A 23,735-nucleotide genomic window follows, 5' to 3' on the forward strand; every position below is an offset into this window, starting at 1 on the left:
CGAAACTGGATTGCTTATCTTAATGCAAACGAAATATTTTCTAAGTCAGTTTGACGAGGGCTGTTCGTTTATTAAAGACCGATCGGTTGCGAAAATCAAAACAGTTAGCTACACCTTCCAGCTATTTCTCTATATAGTTTCCGCTCCGACTTAGACATTTATCGTAGTATTGTACCAACTTCCAATACCCTAGCCATAGAAGGCAGCAGCTTGTACTTTCTGCCAGTTCTACGTGCCGGTCTGAAGCTTGTTGCCTGTGCTAGAATGCTGTCTTCGTAGTCAGCTGTTCAATTTGGCAGAGAAGCCAGGGGGGCCGAGTCCAGACTGTGTAGTGGGAGATCAAACTCTTTCCAACGAAAACGCTGCAGATGCGCCTTCATTGCCCCTGCAGCGTGCAGCCGAGAATCATGAAAAAGGAAACGCATGACAGTTACGTTATGTGTGGTCGCATGAAATTAGGCGAAATCTCTCGGCTGGCACCCATACTCGGCGGAAGATATTATTTACTATGCACTCAGAGCTGTGAAGGGCGGCGTGACGTTATCTATGGGCATACAAACACACTGCCCAACACATCTCTGCAAAAGGTGATCAGGTTTTAACTGTGATTTCAATTTTGCGACCAATCGGACCTTAATAAAGGAATAGCCCTCGTATTTTGCCCACACTGTATTTCAGCCTCAGGTCAGCAGTTTGCACTATTAGCTGTCTCGACGTGTTACCAGGTCATCATCAGATGATGCAGGGTCGTATTCAGTGTCCACTGACCCTTACTCTGAAGCTGTTGTGTGCGATATACCAGGAGATATTCTGAGACAAGTGAGCAACAAAAACAGTATTTTGGAGAATGCCTCGAATGAAAGGATATAACGCAATATTAGGTGTCTGTTATTTCATTATTTAAAATTTTACTACACAATTTTTTTGTTTAATAAATAGTGACATGGAAAACTATAAGGAACTGAAATCATTAAGGTGTACGTCACGATTTACTAACATCACTATCACCACTTATATTTCTTAAACAAAGAAGAAAAGTAGCCATACTTTATGTCTTCCGTCGTTTCTTCGTTGCTCCTAAATTGTGGGAGATGTGGTTCATCTATGCAACTAAATGAAAGGCTGTTTATTCTGGGCCATAAATATTTCGCTTCTTTTCGTTTATGACGCATCCTCAGTGGCCTGCAATAGAAGTTTGTTTTATATGTACAACGATTCCAGGTAAGTTACTATTCTGGAGTGCTTTTGCAATAGCTTTCTGGAGCGCTAATTACTTTTTTTTTCTAGCTACAGTCGATTCCATCATACACAAAAGCGCAAGTTTTGTACGGTTAAATTACTATTTGGATATACTTGCGATTTCGTGATCTTATAACCCAATATGTGTCGTCCTGGAGTTGCTACTACTTGGTCGATGCGCACAAGCAGGCCTAATTTTCGATTTTTCGAACACATTCCGACTGCAAACTTTCTTAAATGCCTAAAATCTGGCACCTTGGTGTACGCAGGCCCACTAAGTACAATTCCAGGACGAGACATACAAATATGGAGTAACCACATCACAAAATCGTTTGTAGAACCAGATAGTAATTTACCTTACAAAACCCTCGCTCCAAAAAGTTTTTCCCATCTAACAGTAAGAGAATGACAAGTAAATTGTTATGCATTAACTTAATCAGCGTTTGTTATATATCGTCACTGTTATACACATAAAACAAAGCCATATACGGCATTAATGTTATTTTTGACATTCGCAAATAATGCGCTGGTTATAACCTTCTGAAGAAGGGCGCTAGGTGCCTCAAACCGATTAAGAAAATAAAATTTCTTTTGTGCAAATGGTCGCTATTTAGTTAAGTAACTCCTAAAACAAATATTATTATGAGCCACTTAACGTCCCTCATAAATAAAAAGAGGCACAAAACAAATAGCCTTTCATTTACTTGCATAGACTGGCCACATATTCCGGAAAAAAAGTTTACATTCATCTCCATGCAAAAATCCCTATTCCATGTGATAACAATGAGCAAATATGTTTGTTAAGCAAATTCAAGATATCAAATAAGCAAAATTCATGTATAATGAATGAAAATGAGCTAAAATATTTCCCCAAATAACCGACATTAAAACGAAAGTTTTGAATAACCTTATTAGCTAATCGGTTGCCCCAACCATTTCGTACTATTAAAACTACTTGTACTGTAAGATCTTTATAACTTCTTGTTGTTATCGTTATTAATATGGTTGTTGTAGCCGTCTCCACTCAGAGGGATGATATTATGCAACTGCCCACGGTACTCTATACTGAACAAGTCTCTTCATCTCCACACAGTATGACTTGTCTTGAAATATCGCTTCCAGTATTCAGTTATGCCAAATCGTAGAGCCTGTCTTTTAACATTGAGATTCTAATTCTTTTTCTGATCAACTTCAGTCATGAAAATATCCTTTTCTTGCCGTTGTTTGTGATCATTATTGATAGGTACATTCATAGAGCTACCTGAAAATTAGGAAAATAGTCTTTGGTATGTTAAGGGTCCTTAGTTTGAAAGAAACGAGCCAAGGAAGAAACTGACTTTTCGAGGAATCAAATTCATTTCAGGGTGCCCAAAATTCCGTTAACCATTTTTTTTAAAGTCTTCGCGGGTTTCCAACTCAAATGCCACACGTATGACCGTGGATCACTGGGTAAATATGACGCGAGGGGGCGGGGCTTGAGAAGTGAATGCCAACTCAATTCATAACAGCCGCCCACGGAAACACTCAGTCCTTTAAAACCACACAAAATAATTAAGTCTCCGACTTTTACTATTATAAGGGCCCGCATCACAGTATTGAAACAAAAACTTTTTTTAATGGTTTGTTCAACAGAGGACAACAAAATTTACATCCTCTGTGTTTCTGTTTTCTTTCTTTCAAGTACTTTTTTAATTCTTCGCTACGTTTCTTCTCTTCTTTCTTCTGTTCGTATTGCGCCTGTCTTTTTTCCTTATTTCCTCCGAGAAGCCCTTGAAATGTTTTATTTTTGCTCTCAGCTTTTCTCTGTTTCCCATTTCTTCTTCCACTGTTTCTGTTCCCCTCAGGACGGCATTAACTTCTTTGGTCCACATCATTTGTGATGTCGAGCTTCAATCAAAAATATTAAAATTTCTTTTTATTATTATTTTCTCATTCGGTTTTTCAGATCCCCCACAGAATACAAGTATTCTCTTTCTCATTGTGTCTTAATTTCCGTTTTCCATTGTCATATTTTGGGCCTAAGTTTTTCCTTACCATTTTCCATTCTTTCCTTTCTATTTCACGTAATTGTTTGAGTGTATTTAACGAAAGGACACTGATGCATAAAGGCATTCTGGTCTAATAACAGTGTTGTCTTGCCGGTGTTCTGAATTTATTGATAAATGTTTCCTATTATACAAGTTTTTGTTAATAGGAAAGACGCTTCCTTGGCCTTGATAAGTTAGCTTCGGTTGTTCTATTTCACCTAGATACTTAATTTTTTTAATTTTACTTTTTTGTCATGCGGCTCGCTATGTCACCTAGACGCCGGGATGTAGAAGTTCCCTTTTCTAAAAAAGAAAGAAAGACGGGGGACAGCAAAGTTTCTAAATTAAAAATCAAACTATGTTCTATATAAAATCACTCGTACCTCATTGCGTTACTCATTCTAAACATATGAGTTACCCCAGAAAACTGTTCCAAACAACATCACTGAATGAAAATATGCAAAAAACTTACTTATCGATTTGTGTCTCCCCAAAATTTGCAATGATTCGAAATCCAAAAGTGGATGAACAATGTTGCTTAAGGAGTACAAAACTGTGTTTGCTTTTCCGTTTAAATTCTGTTCCACAACAGCCGCACGATAGGAATTGTTGAAGTTTCCATCGAACTTACTATTTCTTCACCATGTGTTACATTTATCATTGGTGTATTAACTCTAGATATGCTGATCTGAAATGAGCGCCTTTCTTAAACTGAAAGAAAATCACTGACTAATTGGAATTTGTCCTGTTCGTGTATATTTGGATTTATTACTAGTGTCATCTCTAAATACAACTAATTCTGTTTATTGTGTATATTAGGTAGAAACCAGTTTACGTACAGGGAAAACAACAGTGAACTTTAAGTTAAACCGTGTGGAAAAACCATGTGGTTTCTTCCCCGTCAGAAGAATTTGCATTGATTACGTTGCTAAAACTCTTTGCTCACGCAACCGTTCTTTGTTTACATAGTTTCCCTTCATAAGCGGACACACTTTTTCGATGTGTTGTTCCTCTGTCTCTCCTACTATCAACAACTCATCGCTTTTGCTCGAATGCGCATCAGTGCAGTATGTGGCGTTTCCAAGACAATGTACTATAACATTCGAAATCATTCTCCAATATTCGCAAAAGCACGAGAACCTTACGGAACAATACAAATTTTCCCCCTCTAAAATTACACTGAAGTGACAAAAGTCATGGAATGGCGACATGCACATATACAGAAGGCGGCGGTATCGCTTAACAAGGTATAAAAGGGTAGATCATTGGCGGAACTGTCATTAGAACTCAGTCGATACATGTGAAAAGGTTGCCGTCATGACTACAGCCGCACAAAGGGAATTAGCACACACTGGACGCAGAGCGGTAGTTAGAGCTACACGCATGGGACATTCAGTTTCGGAAATCGATACGGACTTCATAATTTGGAGATCCACATTGTCAAAAGTGTGCGGAGAACATAAAATTTCAGGCATTAAACTCTCACCACAGACGGCACAGTGGCCAACGGCTGAGAGCAGTGGCGTTTTTAGAGGTGTCAGTGCTAACAGACAAGCAACACTGCATGAAATAACCTCAAAAATCAATGTGGGACGTACGATGAACGTACACGTTACGGGACTGCAGCGAAATATGGCGTCATTGAGCTGTAGCAGCAGAGAAACAACGTGAGTGTCTTTCCTAACAGCACGACATCGTCTGTAGAATTTTTCCTGGGCTCGTGACCGTATCTGTTGGACCGTAGACGACTGGAAAATCGTGGCCTGTTCAGATCAGTCCCGATTTCAGTTGATAACACTTTGCCGTCCACACGTCTGGTACAAATTGATTCGCTAGGCGCCGGCAGCGCTGATTCGGATTACGTCTGAGGTCATCAGTCCCCTACACTTAGAACTACTTAAACCTAACTAACCTAAGGTTCAAAAAATGGCTTTAAGCACTATGGGACTTAACATCTGGGGTCATCAGTCCCCTAGACTTAGAACTGCTTAAACCTAACCAACCTAAGGACATCACACACACCCATGCCCGAGGCAGGATTGGAACCTGCGACGGTAGCAGCCGCGTGGTTCCGGACTGAAGCGCCTAGTACCGCTCGGGCACAGCGGACGGCTACTTGGCTTATCACCGGCCGTTTTTGACATTATCGAGAGATTAACGATGACATTAGTAAAACTTAACAATTTATAGTTCTCATAAGTTCTCAACCCTGTTCCCGTGCTTTCATAAAATTTCGAAGATATACATACGTAAATAAATTCAAAATTTGTTTGTTTCAAATATTTGTTTATTTAAACTTTCTGTAAAAATAATCAGTTACGAATAGCACTTTGGAAAGCCGGTCGGCATTATCCGGTTTATTGTCGTTGTCAGAAAAATTTTGAAATGATAATAATTGTCTGAAAGGGTTGCTAGATATCGTTTTGCGAAATATCGGTGTGTCTATCAACCGATTCGTTGATCAATACTCATCAATCTTTGCTTTTTTGCAGTTCCCATAAGGATAGCAAGCCCAAACCATTTTCTAAGTTCGAGTCCTGTAACGTCGACAAATTTGGCAATTTTTTTTATTCAGTTCCCTTCTATTGCAATTTTGACTATAGTACTTGTTGGTCTCGTTAATAATATATTCAAATAGATCGTTCCAAATGTATAATTCTCCGATATCTTCGTCGTTTTGTGTATCTTTGGGAAATATGTTTGGACCCGGAGATCCTTCAAATTTATTATTGCTTCTCGGGAAATCAAAGCCTGACTACTGTGCACAGTCTTCTTCGTCTGATTCATCCGAATCAGGTGGCAACCGTAGCGTTCGCCGAATTATTCTTGGACGTATTTCACTATCTTCCGACTATTCTGCTTCACTTTCATTCTTTTTATATACCCAATGTCGTCTTCCCAATCGGCCAGGTCGTTCGGAATGTCAGACAAGACGTCCACGCATTCATCGTAAATAATCGTATCGTCTCTATTTATTTTATTTATTTATTTATTTACTGTTCCGTGGGACCAGATTAAGGAGAAGTCTCCATGGTCATGGAACGAGTCAATACATGAAATTATAACACGATATTAGAAACAGATAAAATGAAATATAAAAAAAAACATATTCAGGTGGCAAGTCGTAAGTTTAAATGAAGATAATCAACAATGTAACACTGGAATTTGCTTAATTTTTTAGCTCTTCCAGGAGCTCCTCCACAGAATAGAAGGAGTGAGCGATGAGGAAACTCTTCAGTTTAGACTTAAAAGAGTTTGGGCTACTGCTAAGATTTTTGAGTTCTTGTGGTAGCTTATTGAAAATGGATGCAGCAGAATACTGCACTCCTTTCTGCACAAGAGTCAAGGAAGTGCATTCTACATGTAGATTTGATTTCTGCCTAGTATTAACTGAGTGAAAGCTGCTAACTCTTGGGAATAGGCTAATATTGCTAACAACAAACGACATTAAAGAAAATATATACTGTGAGGGCAATGTCAGAATTCCCAGATTTTTGAACAGGGGTCGACAAGAGGTTATCGAACTTACACCACATATAGCTCGAACAGCCCGTTTTTGAGCCAAAAATACCCTTTTTGAATCGGAAGAATTACCCCAAAAAATAATACCATATGACATAAGCGTATGAAAATATTCGAAGTAGACTACTTTTCGTGTTGAAGTGTCACTTATTTCAGATACTGTTCTAATGGTAAATAAAGCAGCATTTAGCTTCTGAGCAAGATCCTGGACATGGGCTTTCCACAACAGCTTACTATCTATCCGAACGCCTAGGAATTTGAACTGTTCCGTCTCGCTTATAATATGCCCATTCTGTCTGATCAAAATATCGGTTCTTGTTGAATTGTGAGTTATAAACTGTAAAAACTGAGTCTTACTGTGATTTAGCATCAAATTATTTTCCAAAAGCCACGAACTTATTTCATGAACTACATTATTTGTTACTGTTTCAATATTACACACAAGATCCTTCACTATCAAGCTGGTGTCATCAGCAAACAGAAATATTTTTGAATCACCTGTAATACTAGAAGGCATATCATTTATATAAATAAGAAACAGCAGTGGCCCCAGCACCGACCCTTGGGGAACGCCCCACTTAACAGTGCCTCATTGGGACTGAACATCACTACCACTCTCAATATTGCGGAGAATTGCCCTCTGCTTTCTGTTCTTAAAGTAAGAGGCGAACCAATTGTAAGCTACTCCCCTTACTCCATAATGGTCCAACTTCTCCAGTAATATTTTGTGGTCTTTCGTCTGCCATGATGAAAGGGCACAAGTACTTATAAAAACAAAAAAACTTGTTGACGTGTGTAACTTATTTTACCTAAACAAAACGCCAACAGAATGCAAAAGATACTAAAGTGCTGTCGCCGGCCACTGAGCGACACTATGCACACGACACCGCTGTGGTCTGACCGCTGTTTCGCGCACGACACCACTGTGGGGTCGCCGGACGGCAGAGTGTTAAGAGCTGATGGTGGGGTTCGAGAATGGTGCAGGTCCCACGAACCCATGGACCCAAGTAGTCCTCAAGACCACTGTGCAAGCTGGCAGTGGCTCCATAATTGTGTGTGCTCTGTTTCCGTGGAATGGGCTGGGTCCTCTGGTACACTTGAACCGGTCACTGACTGGAAATTTTTATGTTCAGCTACTTCGAGACCATTTGCAGCCAAACGACGATGGGATTTTTACGAATGATAATGTGTGAAGGGCCACCGGGCCACAATTGTTCACGATTAGTCTGAAGAATATTCTGAACAAATGATCGAACGATTTGGCCATCCAGATCGCCCGAAATGAATCCTATAGAATATTTATCAAGAGGTATGTTCGAGCACAAAATCCTGCACCGGCAGCACTTTCGTAATGACGGACGGTTATAGAGGCACGGGACTTCCAACGACTTGTTGAGTCCATGAAACTTCGAGGTCCTGCACTGAGGCCCGACACAATATTAGGAGGTATCCCGTGTCTTTTGTCACCCCAGTGCCACACTGATGCGAAAGAGGCTGAAGATGTTCCGTTGACCACCACTGTGTGAAGGCGACAACTTCAAACACTCATGTCTCTCCCCTACCACGACAACCGCCGCTTTGGACTTTATTCCGACTCTTTATCAGAACGTCTGCTTAAGGGGAGGGGGGGTGCTATAGAAAACTTAAATAGTTCTTTAAAAAATAGTAAGTTAGAGATCTGAAATGTTGCATGTACAAGATCCAGGATTCGTAATTCCGCCAAACATGTTAATTTTTAAAAGATTTTATTGTTTTCCTTTAAGAAACTGTAACTGAAATTATAACCATACCAACAGTCTGGAAATTTTATCACAATATCCTAAGAGGGCTACAAGTTCGCTGAATTATAATCATTGGTTTGCGTTTAGAATTTTATTATTTACCAAGTTTATAATTTTGACTAATCAGAATTAATTATTTTTTGCACATATACAATTCCATACATCAGAAATCAACTCAAGGTATTATAATTTCTTAGTTCCAATGGGACAGCAATGTGTTCGGGTCGTTCCCGAAAATTTCACAGCTTTAATACCCACCTATATTTTTTGAGAGAAGATGTGAAAATTGTAGAACTGAGAAAAATCAGTTTAGTAACTTAGTTCAGATATATGAACATATAATAGGTTTACCTGCATTTTGAAATCCTCCATATCGTTACTCATCGTCCTCCATGTTTCTCTTTTCCCCTCTTCTGACCTGTCTGGCCTGGATTTGTAGGTTAAGCAGTTTCACCAGCTGCGACATAGTCGTGTATATGAACAGTGATCCAATACTGTCAAATGCCAGTTGCAAAAATGACTGTGTGAACCATGTAGCCTATTCTACACCTTATTTTAGATCTGTGTGACGATGTTGTGCTGAGTATATTTATACGTTTTGACGATGCCATTACGGTCTTATCACTTTAGGTCATGGCGTAGAAAAGATCTGAGAATGGTCATTACTGACTGAAACCAGTCATCGTCAAAAGAGTTGATTTTTGCGATCAAAGACTAGAACAAGAAACATTTGGTTAAACAGTTCTCTGTCAGCTTTTTTTATCCGACCGACAGTGTAAAACGCTTTCGCAGGAAACACACATGGATTTGCACTAAAACCCTACAGCACTTCAAACCTGCCGTTAATTCTCTCATTGAAATATGAGACTGCTTCGTAGATACCTATTTTCACTACATCTACTACAGATAATGTCCTTTTTGAGCACGTAATCCACATTAAATTATCTAGGCTTTCATTCGCATTTTATTTTGTCCCACGAAGACACTTCCCCAGTAAATCAGGGCTTGCAAGAAACATGACTATGGACTTTCTTTCAGGCACGGATTATGCGTTGGTTTTTAGTCGGTGGATAGCTTGTGGAAGCAAATTCCCAAGCAGAGTGCCTTGTCTCTAAACTGTTTGTATTTCTCCTAATAACTGTCCAATGATACGGCAGTTTCTTACGCATCTCACTGTTTGTGATTTCTTATCTCCTGATACATGTGTCATGCGATAATATAATTTTATAGGTACATTCAGCGGCACATGTAGATACTGTCTGCTGCAAAATATGTTCCAAATAGAGTTAACTACAAAGAAGTAATTAATTTAAACGCCATGCACAATGCGACGGTTTCCTATGATCACGGTGTTTATGACGACACATTTCCTGAACTATGAGTGGTACCATGATATGATTTTGTAGGCGCATTTAGCTGCATATGTGGATACTGCCTGCATAATTTATTGCTTATAGAGTTATTAACACAGAAGGTATAAATTTAAACGTCATGAATGATGTGGCAGTTCTTCACGACTGTCACTGTTTATTACGTCATGACGTCATATCTACTGAACTACGATAGCTGGTGGTTTTTACCCCCACAGCGATTGTTGCCTGACAATGATATGTGTGCGAAGTTTTGTTGAGGATGTTTAGCAGGAGCTGTGGAACATGCATACTCACATATAAAGGGTGGTCCATTGATAGTGACAGGGCCAAATATCTCACGAAATAAGCATCGAACGGAAAAACTACAAAGAACGAAACTCGTCTAGCTTGAAGGGGGAAACCAGATGGCGCTGTGGTTGGCCCGTTAGATGGCGCTGCCATAGGTCAAACGGATATCAACTGCGTTTTTTTAAAATATGAACCTCCATTTTTTGTTACATATTCGTGTAGACGTAAAGAAATATGAATGTTTTAGTTGGACCACTTTTTTCGCTTTGTGATAGATGGCGCTGTAATAGCCACAAACGTATAACTACGTGGTATCACGTAACATTCCGCCAGTGCGGACGGCATTCGCTTCGTGATACATTACCCGTGTTAAAATGGACCGTTTACCAATTACGGAAAAGGTCGATATCGTGTTGATGTATGGCTATTGTGATCAAAATGCCCAATGGTCGTGTGCTATGTATGCTGCTAGATATCCTGGACGACATCATCCAAGTGTCCGGACCGTTCGCCGGATAGTTACGTTATTTAAGGCAACAGGAAGTGTTCAGCCACATGTGAAACGTAAACCACGACCTGCAACAAATGATGATGCCCAGGTAGGTGTTTTAGCTGCTGTCGCGGCTAATCCGCACATCAGTAGGCAGGCAAATTGCACGAGAATCGGGAATTTCAAAAACGTCGGTGTTGAGAATGCTACATCAACATCGATTGCACCCGTACCATATTTCTATGCACTAGGAATTGCATGAACTTCGTGTACAGTTCTGCCACTGAACATAAGAGAAATTACGGGACGAACATGATGGATGTCCGGCACATAGCTCGCGTGTGGTTGTAATAAAAATGGGGGTTCCTATTTATAAAAAAAAAAACGCAGTTGATATACGTTCGACCTATGCCTAAGCCATCTAGCGGGCCAACCGTAGCGCCATTTGGTTTCCCTCTTCGAGCTAGGCAAGTTTCGTTCCTTGTAGTTTTTTCGTTTGATGCTTATTTCGTGAGATATTTAGCCCGGTCACGATCAATGGGCCACCCTGTACACACACACACACACACACATACGTACATCCATTTTTATAATGTGTGGATATGAGAGGGCTATGTATTTTTGTATAATATAATAGTGTAATTTTCAAAATATTGTCATAAGCAAATAACGAGTCGTCGCTCGCTTTTTTATTTTACAAAATCTGATAACCCTACACCACAGTGCCGTAGCACGTCGCGAAGGAAGCCAAAACGACATGATGCCATTGATAGGGTTGGCTACGTACTTGTAGAACACCGCTTAACATTTTTATAATTGATGAGCGCAGTTGCTGTAACAGCAAGCCTGCCTTTTACTCGTGGTGTTTTTCCAGCCTGCAGCGCTTCACATTTCTTCTCCTTCAGCAAGCGACGATGCCTAATACCGAGCCTCTTTTGGAGGTAGCCAACATGTTCCGTCTTTCCTATTGGAGTATTGTACGGCGTTCAAAAGAAGAGGTACCAAACGGCACTGCCGGTATAACCGAAGTCTTTATTCAAAGGTAATCATCCGAGGCCGGAGCACAACTACCTCATTATTTCGCGAGGCGAAGGATACTCTGTTCCCAGAATTCCTGTGGCTCTGACAGGAGCCAGTCCTCCTATGTGTCCTTCCGCTGGTCGTCCGAGTAGAAACGCTTCCCTTTGAGGTGTCTTTTTAGCGGACCAATCACACGGAAGTCGCAGGGCGACAAGTCCGGATGCCCAACCTGCTCCCACGTGAACTTGGCGTGCAAACTTTCCGCGACCTTGGAGACGTGTGGACGCGCGTTATCATAGAGCAAAATGACATCCTCAACGAGCAGCCCAAGCTGTTTTCTATTGATATATTCGAGTAGGCTACGGAATGTCTCAAAGTACGCGTCACTGATAATGGATTTTCCGTGCTCCCGGAAGTTGATCAGCACCGGACCTCAGACATCGAAAAAATCGGTAAGCATCACCTTGCAGCCTTGAATATGTTAGGGGGAGTTGTCATTCGCGTCCCTAGATGTCTCACTAAGTTATCCCAAATCGGCATATGCAAATTTTCAACCGCTTTAGTTGTTACGACATTTCGTACCTTTTCGAGCACTCCTTATATTACAGCTTTGAAAGGACCAGAGTCTTCGTCACCATTTGTCTGAAAACACGGGAGTGGCTGCGAGTCCAATGCTGAATATTTTAAGAGCATTCCTGATGCTGATATCAAGACAAAATTTATACAAAACATAGATTAAACTCTATATGTTAAAAAGCAATTCAGGAAAATCAATCCTTAACACAAATCCGTAGCATCCACCGCTTAAGACAGAGCATAAAATACTAACAAACAGAATTAAAACTCAAACAAATTTTAGTGCACATTCATAGCTATTTGAATACATTTTACAGTAACTGACCAACGGAACAGGTACTCAGAATACAAAAGCATCTGTACCCTGATCGTCTGCCCAGCCCGTGAAAATAGCCTGTGTTGGCAATACTGTGCGACAAGCAGGCTATAGCGGAACAGAAGATGCCTATGGACCTGTTATGTTTCTTGGCAGTACATGAAATTCGGCTTAATGAAAGAGAACTGCATTGAATATATTGCTCAGACATTCGGAAACATACACAATTTTATGTCCGTTTCTGTTCTTTCCAGTAGCTTGTAATTACTGCACTACCATCCACAGACAATGATGAACATTGTTCTACCAGTACTTAGACCACCCTATCAATGGGCGGCATCATGTTGTTTTGGCTTCCCTTGCGGCGTGCTACGGTACTGTGGCGTAGGGTCATCAGATTTTGTAAAATAAAAAAGGGAGTGATGACTCCTTATTTGCTTATAACAAAGTTTTGAAAACTACAATATTATATCATACAAATAATACATAGCCCTATCATATCCATACATATTATAAAAATGGATGTACGTATGTGTGCATATGTGTATGCATATATGTTCCAAACCTCCTCAACCAAACGTCCTACACATATCACTTAGTGTCAGCCAACAACCGCTGTGGGGGTAGAACCACCTACCTATCATAGTTCAGTAGATATGACGTCATAAACATGCGTGAGGAACTGTAGCATCAAGCATGACGTTAATACTTCTTTGCTACTGACTCTACTCGCAACATATTTCGCGGGCTGTATCCATGTATGCTGCTGAATGTAGCTACACAAATCTATCATTGTTCGACATATAGTTCAAGAGATATGACGTCATAGGCACTGAGGTACGTTTAAAAATGCCGCGTCATACGTGATGTTTTAATACATTTATTCCTCACTACTGAGACGATCGTACAGCCGATTCAACTTAAGGAAATCCCTGACACCTGACAGCGGTTTTGACCGCGTTCAACCGTGAAGCGCAAATGGCTGTAGGTGAAAATAATAGTCGTCTTTGGAGCTAAGAAGAGGCACTGTCATAGATGCAACACACGAAGCACCGGCGCCCAGCGTACAGAAACTCTCTGAGGTACTGAACTTACACATTTGTAAATTATGCACATTTATTTCTATGACGGTTTCATAATTTCAAAGGTGTTTTCACGGGTACATGGAAATGAAATGGTTCACAAATAATAAAAAAACTGAAGGATTTGGATTATGAATTGTTGGAACAGCCAACCTGTTCACTAGATGTTGCACATGTGGACTTTATCATATTCCACAATCTAGGAAAATTCATGCTAGAAAATGATGAATGAATGGAAATATTATAGCAGCTCTTGGCAAATGTTTCATAGACATTCCAAATTCACCCTTTAGACATAGAAGCTACACAGTGAAAAACACTGAAGTTTGGTGACCTAAAAAAGGCCTTTGTATATAAAAAAAAGAAAGTATTGCTACTTGAAAACATTTTTTCCCTCACTACTGAGACGATCGTACAGCCGATTCAACTTAAGGAAATCCCTGACACCTGACAGCGGTTTTGACCGCGTTCAACCGTGAAGCGCAAATGGCTGTAGGTGAAAATAATAGTCGTCTTTGGAGCTAAGAAGAGGCACTGTCATAGATGCAACACACGAAGCACCTGCGCCCAGCGTACAGAAACTCTCTGAGGTACTGAACTTACACATTTGTAAATTATGCACATTTATTTCTATGACGGTTTCATAATTTCAAAGGTGTTTTCACGGGTACATGGAAATGAAATGTTTTCGGTATTACGCTGCAAACATACTTTAATTTCTGTTTTCATTTTTAATAGAAAAGAGGCAAAACGAATACAAAGCACTGCTTGGTTTGTTAGCTGGTATTTTATAGAGTGCAAAACATTTTAATAGTACCGAAGTACACATCTGAAGAACACAAAAGAACATATTTATCATTTTTAGGTGCTGGTCAATCAAATTTACATTGATTTTAATTTCAGTTCACTGAGTGTTTGGCACTTTTCAATAACTGAACATCGCTTTGGCAAATTTAAAAGATTCCGAACAGGGCATGCTTTCATAGTTCACTGACACCCAGAGTTCTCCCTTGACGAAATCTGTTCCTTGTGTCACACCGCTTCTTCTTCATGAATGAATAGATTCCCCCACCCCCCACCCCCTCCTCCTCCTCAAAGGCACTGGAGACGGGGATACTATAGAGAAGTCCTAGTGCTTTGGAAATATAGCTGGTGCACCTTGCCAGGTACAGAAGAAAAGAATTTAAGCCAGTTTACAACATAATTACCATATTTGTTCAAATGGCTCTGAGCACTATGGGTCTTAACATCTGAGGTCATCAGTTCCCTAGAACTTAGAACTACTTAAACCTAACTAACCTAAAGATATCGCACACATCCATGCCCGAGGCAGGATTCGAACCTGCGACCGTAGCGGTCGAGCGGTTCCAGACTGAAGCGCCTAGAACCGCTCGGCCACTGCGTCCGGTACTACATTTGTTCACACTGCTGCTAAGATAATATCGATGACTACAGAGGTCTCCACACAGCTCATCCATGTAAATATTTTCATTTTGGTGAAACAATTCTACAGCCTTTTCAGAATCTTTGAACTCAGTCTCTTCCTGTAAAGAAAATGCTGCAAGCGATGTATAGAGGTTCTCATTTGTCACATCGTGCCTGTTTTACAGGCAGTGAAACATATTGTATTTAAAGCTGTTAATGTCTTCTGTTTCCTTTTTCTATAAGGGCGTACACAGACTATTTAGGAGTTCTTTTGCTTTGCTGCTGAAACAGCTGCCTGTTCTTCTATGCTGGATTTAAAACTGAAAAGTTTCATTCGTTTGTACGTCTCTATTACAGTTAATTGAGGCCTTTCTACTTCTTTAGCTACAATCTCTTGACTTCTGATATTACTTAAGAAATTAAAGTAGATTTCATGTAACACTGCTTCCTCTGGGTCACGTTTCATGAACGATAGCAATTTTGGACTGTCATGAATACTACTGAAGTAACTTTTAATTTCTTTCCAGTTCTGAAGCAGTCTGTAAATGGCGTTAATGAGAGCCTGCTAGCTGGAAAATTTTTCAAAATTTCAGTCCACTCCAAATTCATAAACTACAAGAATGATTTTAATTTTTCTCTTGTTTTGTGACAGACAGTATGTATGACATGCTTCGAACAATTACCTTTCAGTAAATTAGGACTTTTTTTAAAAGTTGAATAAGACACAATTCAAAACCAAATAGCGTTTTTCTAAGCTCTGCACTACCATATCAATAGCTGCCATAGTCGTTTCCTCAGCACTTTAAACAAAATCTACAAGTTTATTCTCCACTCTCTTTAGAGGATCGAACTATGGGATACAAACTAGGAACATTTTACGATCCCTTTTGTTTGATATATCGGTTGCCAAGGAAAAAAGTTTTGTCTTTTCTGGACACCTTAAAATAAACACTAAGTCATTTAGGAGTAAGAACGTTCTTCACAATGAATTCCGCTTTAGTGCGTCAACATGAAAATCTGGAAGCAATTGCAGAATCATTACAAATGTAGGACAGAAGTTTGTTTCCGCAATCCAGTCTTGAATAACTTAGATTAATCGCTGTATGGTATATTTAACCAAATTCACACGCAGTGCTTTCAGCATAATCTTCTTAACTCTTTAAGTTAACAATATAGTTCAGTTGTTTATTTGAACTTCCAGAATTTGACTTTTACTTCATTTAATGCCCCTTGTATTGTGGATGTTGGCTCAGGTCAGTTTGTCCACTGTGCAAAATACTAAAACGCTCGCTACACTGGATACAAAACGCTCGGCTTTCGTCTAGTCCTGGCTTAACCCAAGAAAGCATTTCTTCCCATTTCTTGAGATGTATTTGGTTACAGTTTCGTTTGTATTTGAACTTCTTCTTTGGAGCAGTCTTCTTTGGATCCTATTCGCCCTAAGACATTTTTAACCTGGAACTAATTTTCTAACGAAGTCGAAACACTCCGAAACACCGTTGAGTGATACCGGAGACGCTGGAGAAAGCAATTTAAATTAGTATTGTCGGCTGTTACTTCATTTTTGGAAGCTGGAGCGTTGCCAGCGTTCAGGAAATTCGACATAACCAAAGAACCTATAACAAAGTCATTTTCCAAGAAGATATGTTTTAAGATAATTTTTGTTCCATTAAATATAATTCGTAATAACTTAAATACAATAATGGAGACTTATTCAGTCCACGTAAAAAGAAAAAAACGGACGATGAAAATTCTGGCGAAAAAACGGAAGAGTCAGTTAACAACGGAGTGCGTGGTAATCCTATGTGGCACACAGATCAGTTGGTTAGTTCGTTCTTTGGGTGTTCCTTGGATAATGATTTCCACCTCTGGCAATTGTTTAGCACAAGTCAATTTCACAATTAAATTGCACTTTCTTTCACCGTACAAGTAAAGGGAAAAATCCGAAATTGTGAATTTGTAGTTACATCACACGATAAATAATTTTTTTGTCATTTGTTACGCAACTGTCTGTCCGCCTGTTCAGGCTCCTTTTTCACAGAAACGGGTAGATGTATCAAGTTGAAATGTATATCACATACCGAGTTCTATAGTCCTTTGGTGCCGTAAAAATGATAAGCTTACGTCAATACGATCAAAAGATCGGCCATTTATGCACACATACAGAGGGGTCGAGGAAAATGTTGACGCTCTTTGATGTATGTAATACGACCACAGGTATCGCCTATATCAAAATACATTTAATATACCGGACGATGATACACATGTTCCCTAATTCTTTTGAACAGTGCACATAGGCAGTCCTCATGGAACGCAGGGTTATTCGTAAATACCACCACGGTTTCTAGGTGATGTATGTTAGTGAATAGAACATCTCTATATCAGTTCGTACACAGGAGGCTTCATTGTTTGTTATACCCAATTTTTGTCTTTCCTTCTTGGTAAAACGTAGAGTATTTTTTTCTGTCCAGGGCGGTGACATTTCGGATCGGTCGGTGCCGTCATCCTAGAGGCGACTCGTGGGAGAGTAGAGCACGACTGGAGACGCGCCGCTGCCGGCGACGCTGGTGTGGGGCCTGGTGCCGGAAGAGGTTCATGCCAAGGCCGGCTGGCAGCCGCCCCCGCTAGCGGACTCCGCCCCCGCCTCCGCCCCCGGCCTCACCGTGGAGTTCAAGGCGGGCTCCCCCGAGGGGGCCGACCAGCCCCCGCACCCCCAGCACCAGCAGCAGCACCAGCAGCACCAGTTCAACATCTTCCCCGCCATCTTCTCGCGCCAGCTCAACTTCGCCGCGGCCACGGCGGCGGGCGGTAGCCCCTGCGGCGGTGTCGGCGTCGTCGGGGGTGGCATGCAGTCGCCCGGCGGCGGCGGCGGGGGCGGCGGAGGCGGCGGCGGCGGAGGGGCCGGCGCCGGCAACGGAGGCGGCAAGCTGATGGAGGAGCTGCGCGTCGGAGGCCTGCTGGGGCTCGTGGACGACCACCACCACCATCACCACCACCACCACCACCACCTGGCGGCGGCGGCCGCGGCGCACCACTCGGCTGCCGCCGCGCACCACGCCGCCGCCTCCGCCGGAGGCGGCAACGCCTCCGGCGGAGGGGGCGGAGGCGGCTCGGCGTCGTCGCACCACCACGACAGCAAGCGCGGCATCAAGTCGGGGGCGGCGGGCGGCGCCTCCGGAGGCGGAGCGGGCTCCGGCGGCGGCGGAGCGGGCTCGGCGGCGGCGGCGGCGGCGGCGGCGGCCGCGGCGGAGGACTTCTCGGCGCTGTACGCGCTGCCGCCCCCACACGCGGCGGCGGCGGCGGCTGCGGCGGCGGCGGCTGCGGCGGCCGCTGCCGCCTCCGCGGGGGCGGACCAGACGCCGCCTCCGGCGCAGCAGCCTCCCCCACAGAGCGCAGCCGGGGGCGGTCAGCACACGCCCCCGACGCCGCTCGGCCGCAACCTGGCGGACCACACCGGTAAGCACTGCGCTACAACGCGTATTCTGTCAGAGGGACTTTATGTACGTTCGCTTTCACACCTACGTTATCTACTGCTATAACATAATTTATTGTTCAAGAGAGTTAAGAGAACTTGATTATGGGCGCCTGCTATATCCACTGAGAAAAAAAAATTGAGAATCGTGTATATTACGAAATTATACTTTTATCTTTCAAAAATGAAGTACACTGGAAAACATCATTATATCGTCGTTCATCTCCATAACAAGAAAAGAAATGTTCGACAGCTGTCGAAACAAACGGGATACAATAATTCGCCCTGTAGTTCTGGGTGTTGTTCTCTGGACTTCGACAGTTTCAATAACGCCCTATGTGAGCGTTTGTCACCACTTGACACTTACGTGGGCCGGCCGGAGTGGCCGAGCGGTTCTAGGCGCTACAGTCTGGAACCGCGCGGCCGCTACGGTCGCAGGTTCGATTCCTGCCTCGGACATGGATGTGTGTTAGGTTTAACTAATTCTAAGTTCTAGGAGAGTGATGACCTCAGATGTTAAGTCCCATAGTGCTCAGAGCCATTTGAACCATTTTGAACACTAATGTGGCATGCTCCGTATAAGTCTTTCTGGTATCAATTCCCATTCTTCAATGAGAGCCGTTTCGAGTTCTTGGTGAGTCTGTGGTGGGACAGGATGACCATGAACTTGTTTCTCAAGCACGTCCTCTTCGAGTAGGTTTTTGGTCGGGACTCACCATTCCAGTCACTTCAGTGTCCTGGCTTCGCGAGACGTCGCTACTGACGCCCTCCGCCAAAGTCGTGCCATTAGAACGAACTCAGAGCCACCACCGTGTGCTGCAGCCACCACATGGTCCAACAGGATCTGTTCGATGTACTGCGTGACGGTAAGACAACCATCGACAAACGATAAGATCCTTATAGCTGTCAGTACTGATGCCTGCCTACACCATCTCAGAACCTTGGGCGTGTCTGTCGATGTCGCGGACAGCATTTGGCAGATACTGCTCATTACGGTCTCTAGACACACGAACACGGCCATCATCACGTTGTGTCAGAGGGAATCTGGCCCCGTCTGTGAATAACACGTTTCACCAGTGGCGAAGTTGCCATTTGGCATGGGAACGGCCGAATGCAAGGCGAACTGCGAGGTGATTTCATGTCAAGCGAGGTACTAGAACAGGAATTCTGGGTCGTGAGTTCCTTTCTTGTAATGTTCATTACCTTGTGATAGGACACTGCGTCCCCTGTTGCTCTTTTTTAGACCGCCCTGCAGTGCTCTGGCGGTGTCCGAAAAACGTAGCAACGCGGAGATGGCCAGATATTCCGGTCTTCACGCTGGGTTGTAATGCGTGGGGACCTTACCCTACTTGCCTTGTGTACCGCCCTGACTCCACGCATTGTGCCCACTACCTATGGATGACAAATGAAGAGACATTGTCAAGTGCAGCAAAACGAAGGGAAATCCGTCTTTCTTGGGTCAAACAGAATTTCCCTTGCAATTTTCACTTGATAAAGATGTCGCATTGCATGTGCTTGGTCGAGTACAACTTCACAAATGACAGCTACAGTCTGTGTTCCTCACCAGAGAGCACAGGGACACTGGTACTCATTTCCTTCTGTGGGACAACCTGACACTGCAACCCATAACACAGGCGATAGTTACCGAGCGAGGTGGCGCAGTGGTTAGACACTGGACTGGTATTCGGGAGGACGACGGTTCAATCCCGCGTCCGGCCATCCTGATTTAGGTTTTCCGTGATTTCCCTAAATCGCTCCAGGCAAATGCCGGGATGGTTCCTTTCAAAGGGCACGGCCGACTTCCTTCCCCGTCCTTCCCTAATCCGATGAGACCGATGACCTCGCTGTCTGGTCTCCTTCCCCGAAACAGGCGATAGTTGGCGAATGAATTTAGTTGTTGCATACATTGAAAGAGACGATCTCAAGGTATGTAATAAGACCACAGGTACCGCCTCTATCAAAATACATTTAATTATACCGGACGCTGATCCGCCATGCTCCCTAATTCTTTTGAACAGTACACATAGGCAGTCTTCATAGAATACAGGGTTATTCGTAAATACCACCACCGTTTCAAAAAGGTGATGTATGTTAGTCAACAGAACGTCTCTCGTAGTATCAATTCGTATTACACGCCGTGGCGTAGTTCTTCTTGGGAACCTATGCTTAAGAACATGAAGACATACCATCCGCACCGTAATGTCGCATCGAATTAGATCGTGACCATAGACAGGCAGCCTAATGAACTGATTTCCAAACTCAGTTGTTGTCGCGCTGTCGCAGTCAATTCATGCCAGGGGTTTCAGTGAACTGCACACAGGTATAGACGTTTTCTGCAAGGCAAACGGTATACATATGAGGCATCTGTCATGTGAGTTGTCCGCCCCAGTAGCTGAGTGGTCAGGGTGACGGATTGCCGTCCTCCGGGCCCGGGTTCGATTCCCGGCTGGGTCGGAGATTTTCTCCGCTCAGGGACTGGGTGTTGTGTTGTGTTCATCATCATTTCATCCCCATCCGGCGTGCAGGTCGCCCAATGTGGCGCCGAATGTAATAAGACCTGCGCCACGGCGGCCGGACCTGCCCCGCGAGGGGCCTCCCGGCCGATGACGCCAAACGCTCATCATCATCATCATCATGTGAGTTAAAAACTTGGAGAGTCGCTCTATCCACTCATACGTGTTGATTTTCTGTGCGTCTTGCAATTTTCAAGCAGTCATCCTTTGACGGCTGGTCCCGGCGGAGGTTTGAGTCCTCCCTCGGGCATGGGCGTGTTTGTCCTTAGGATAATTTAGGTTAAGTAGTGTGTAAGCTTAGGGACTGATGAGCTTAGCAGTTAAGTCCCTCTGAAACACGTGAGGCAACTGTAACAAGTCATTCGTCTATACATGTACATCTAGCGATATCCGTCCCATTGGAATAATTCATTCATGCTGCACCCTTTTATTTATTATTATAACGATTGTTGCCCTTTAGGAGAGCGATTGAACTTGAATTCATAATTTTATGTCCGGACGTTTTTCTTTTTTGCTTCCCAAAAACTCTTCATCCTCTCAGAATGACCTTCTTCCGTTCTTCTGCCTATTTTTTACCATGTTGGCACGATGTTCTTTTCTCAAACTTCAATGGAACTGGAAGCGTTTGGCGTCATTAGCCGGGAACCCCCTTAGGGGGCACGTCCGGCCGCCTCTTATTACATTCGACGCCACATTGGGCGACCTGCGCGACGGATGGGGATGAAATGATGATGGAAACAACACAACACCCAGTCCCTGAGCGGAGAAAATCCTCGACCCAGCCGGGAATCGAACCCGGGCCCATAGGACGGCAATCCCTCACCCTGACCACTGAGCTATCGGGGCCGACCTCAAACTTCATTAAATCCGTAGAACCTTCAGATCGCAACGATGTACAGCGCAGCATCGTCCCATCTCTCGTAAGACGCCTGCTATCCGTGTAAACTGTCATATGTCCGTATTCATTCCTCCATTACCTGCCTTTGTAACGTATAGGCAGCCTATACAGTGCTTGCCGTCGTACCATGTGGGTAGCTACATTTACTCCTGTAAACAATGACCTAATAGCATGTACACTGCCAAAGTAACTCAATATATTTTTGTATCCACACCTTCATTGCCTGCTGTTATAACATAGTGTAAGGCCAACCTCCATTGCATAGCATCTGTGGATCACAACACTAAACTCTGTAGTATCAACACATCATATAACTTTCCACATGTCTGTATTTGTACCTATGTTACCTGCTATTATACACTCTAAGAAAAAAAACTAAGCACCATAAAAGAAACACCCAAAAGGAACTGAAATCGGTAGATGCGATGTGCTTGTAGGCACAAACAAATGATGACAATTTCGGAAAAAATGGACAATTTATTCAAGAGGAGAAGTTTCACCAATTGAGCAAGTCAGCAACTCTTTGGTCTACCTCTGGCCCTTATGCAAGAAACTATTCGCCTTGGGATTGGTTGACAGAGTTATCGAATGTCCTCCTGAGAGATATCGTTCCGAAGTCTGTCCAACTGGCGAGTTAGATCGTCAAAATCCCCAGATCGTTGAAGCGCCCCGCCTACAGTGCTCCAAACGTTATCAGTGGGGGAGAGATCCGGCGATTTTGCAGGCCAAGGTAGGTATTGGTGAGCACGAAGGCAAGCAGTGGAAACTCTCGCAGTGTGCGGGCGGGCGTTATCTTGCTGAAACGTAAGTACACGATGGCTTGCCATGGAGGACAACAAAACGGTGCGTAAAATACTGCCGACGTACCGCTGTGCCTGTAAGTGTGCCACAGATGACAACCAAAAAAATGGCATCCCCACACTTTAATTCCTGTTTGTCGTGCCGTAAGGTGGGTGACAGTCAGGATGTTATCGCACTGCTGTTCGGTCGTCTCGAGACACGTCTTCGGCCTCGAATCTCATTGACTGGAGTAGAATTGTCTTCAGTGTTGTTCCGCTTTGGACTGAGGCCCGCTGACAAACGAAGGCGCGTCTGGTGGCACTCCAGACAGTGGAGGGGTACCACCTTGACTGTCGCTTGTCATACCGGCCGACAACCAGGAGCGATGGTCTAGTGCCATATCGCGCAGGAGGACATCCAGCAATTCTGTCAATCAATGCCAAGCCGAATAACTGTTTACACAAGGGCCAGAGGTGAGTCGCCACGTTATTCACTTGTTTAGTTTGTGTAGCTCCTTCTCTTGACTAAATCAACTTCTCTCAAATTGTAATCGATTGTTTGTCTGTAGTCGTGCGTCATATCTACCGACTTACGTCGCATTCGGATAATTCCTATGTGGTGAGTCTTTTTTGTCGTAGAGTGTATTTATTTATTTGCCTATCTATGCTGTCAATATTAGAGCCATCGGCCCGTTCCTGACATCTAACGAGGTTCAAATGGCCCTGAGCACTATGGGACTTAACATCTGAGGTCATAAGTCCCCTAGAACTGAGAACTACTTAAACCTAACTAACCTAAGGACATTACACACATCCATGCCTCAGGCAGCATTCGAACCTGCGACCGTAGCAGTCGCGCGGTTCCGGACTGAAGCGCCTAGAACCGCTGGGCCACCGCGGCCGGCCATATAACTAGGCATTCTACGTATTTTGC

General features: G+C 43.2%; 1 protein-coding gene across 1 annotated transcript in view; it reads left to right on the forward strand.

Annotated features, from left to right (window-relative positions):
• LOC126106240 (AT-rich interactive domain-containing protein 1B-like) overlaps positions 1-23,735 on the forward strand; it is a 173,006-nt gene that overhangs the window by 23,564 nt on the left and 125,707 nt on the right. Inside the window, exon 2 of the mRNA XM_049912467.1 lies at positions 17,671-18,595. Coding sequence (XP_049768424.1) covers positions 17,671-18,595 — 925 coding nt within the window. The remainder of the gene's footprint in view (positions 1-17,670; positions 18,596-23,735) is intronic.

The sequence above is a fragment of the Schistocerca cancellata genome, chromosome 10 (genome assembly GCF_023864275.1).
Source record: "Schistocerca cancellata isolate TAMUIC-IGC-003103 chromosome 10, iqSchCanc2.1, whole genome shotgun sequence".
Taxonomy (NCBI): domain Eukaryota; kingdom Metazoa; phylum Arthropoda; class Insecta; order Orthoptera; family Acrididae; genus Schistocerca; species Schistocerca cancellata.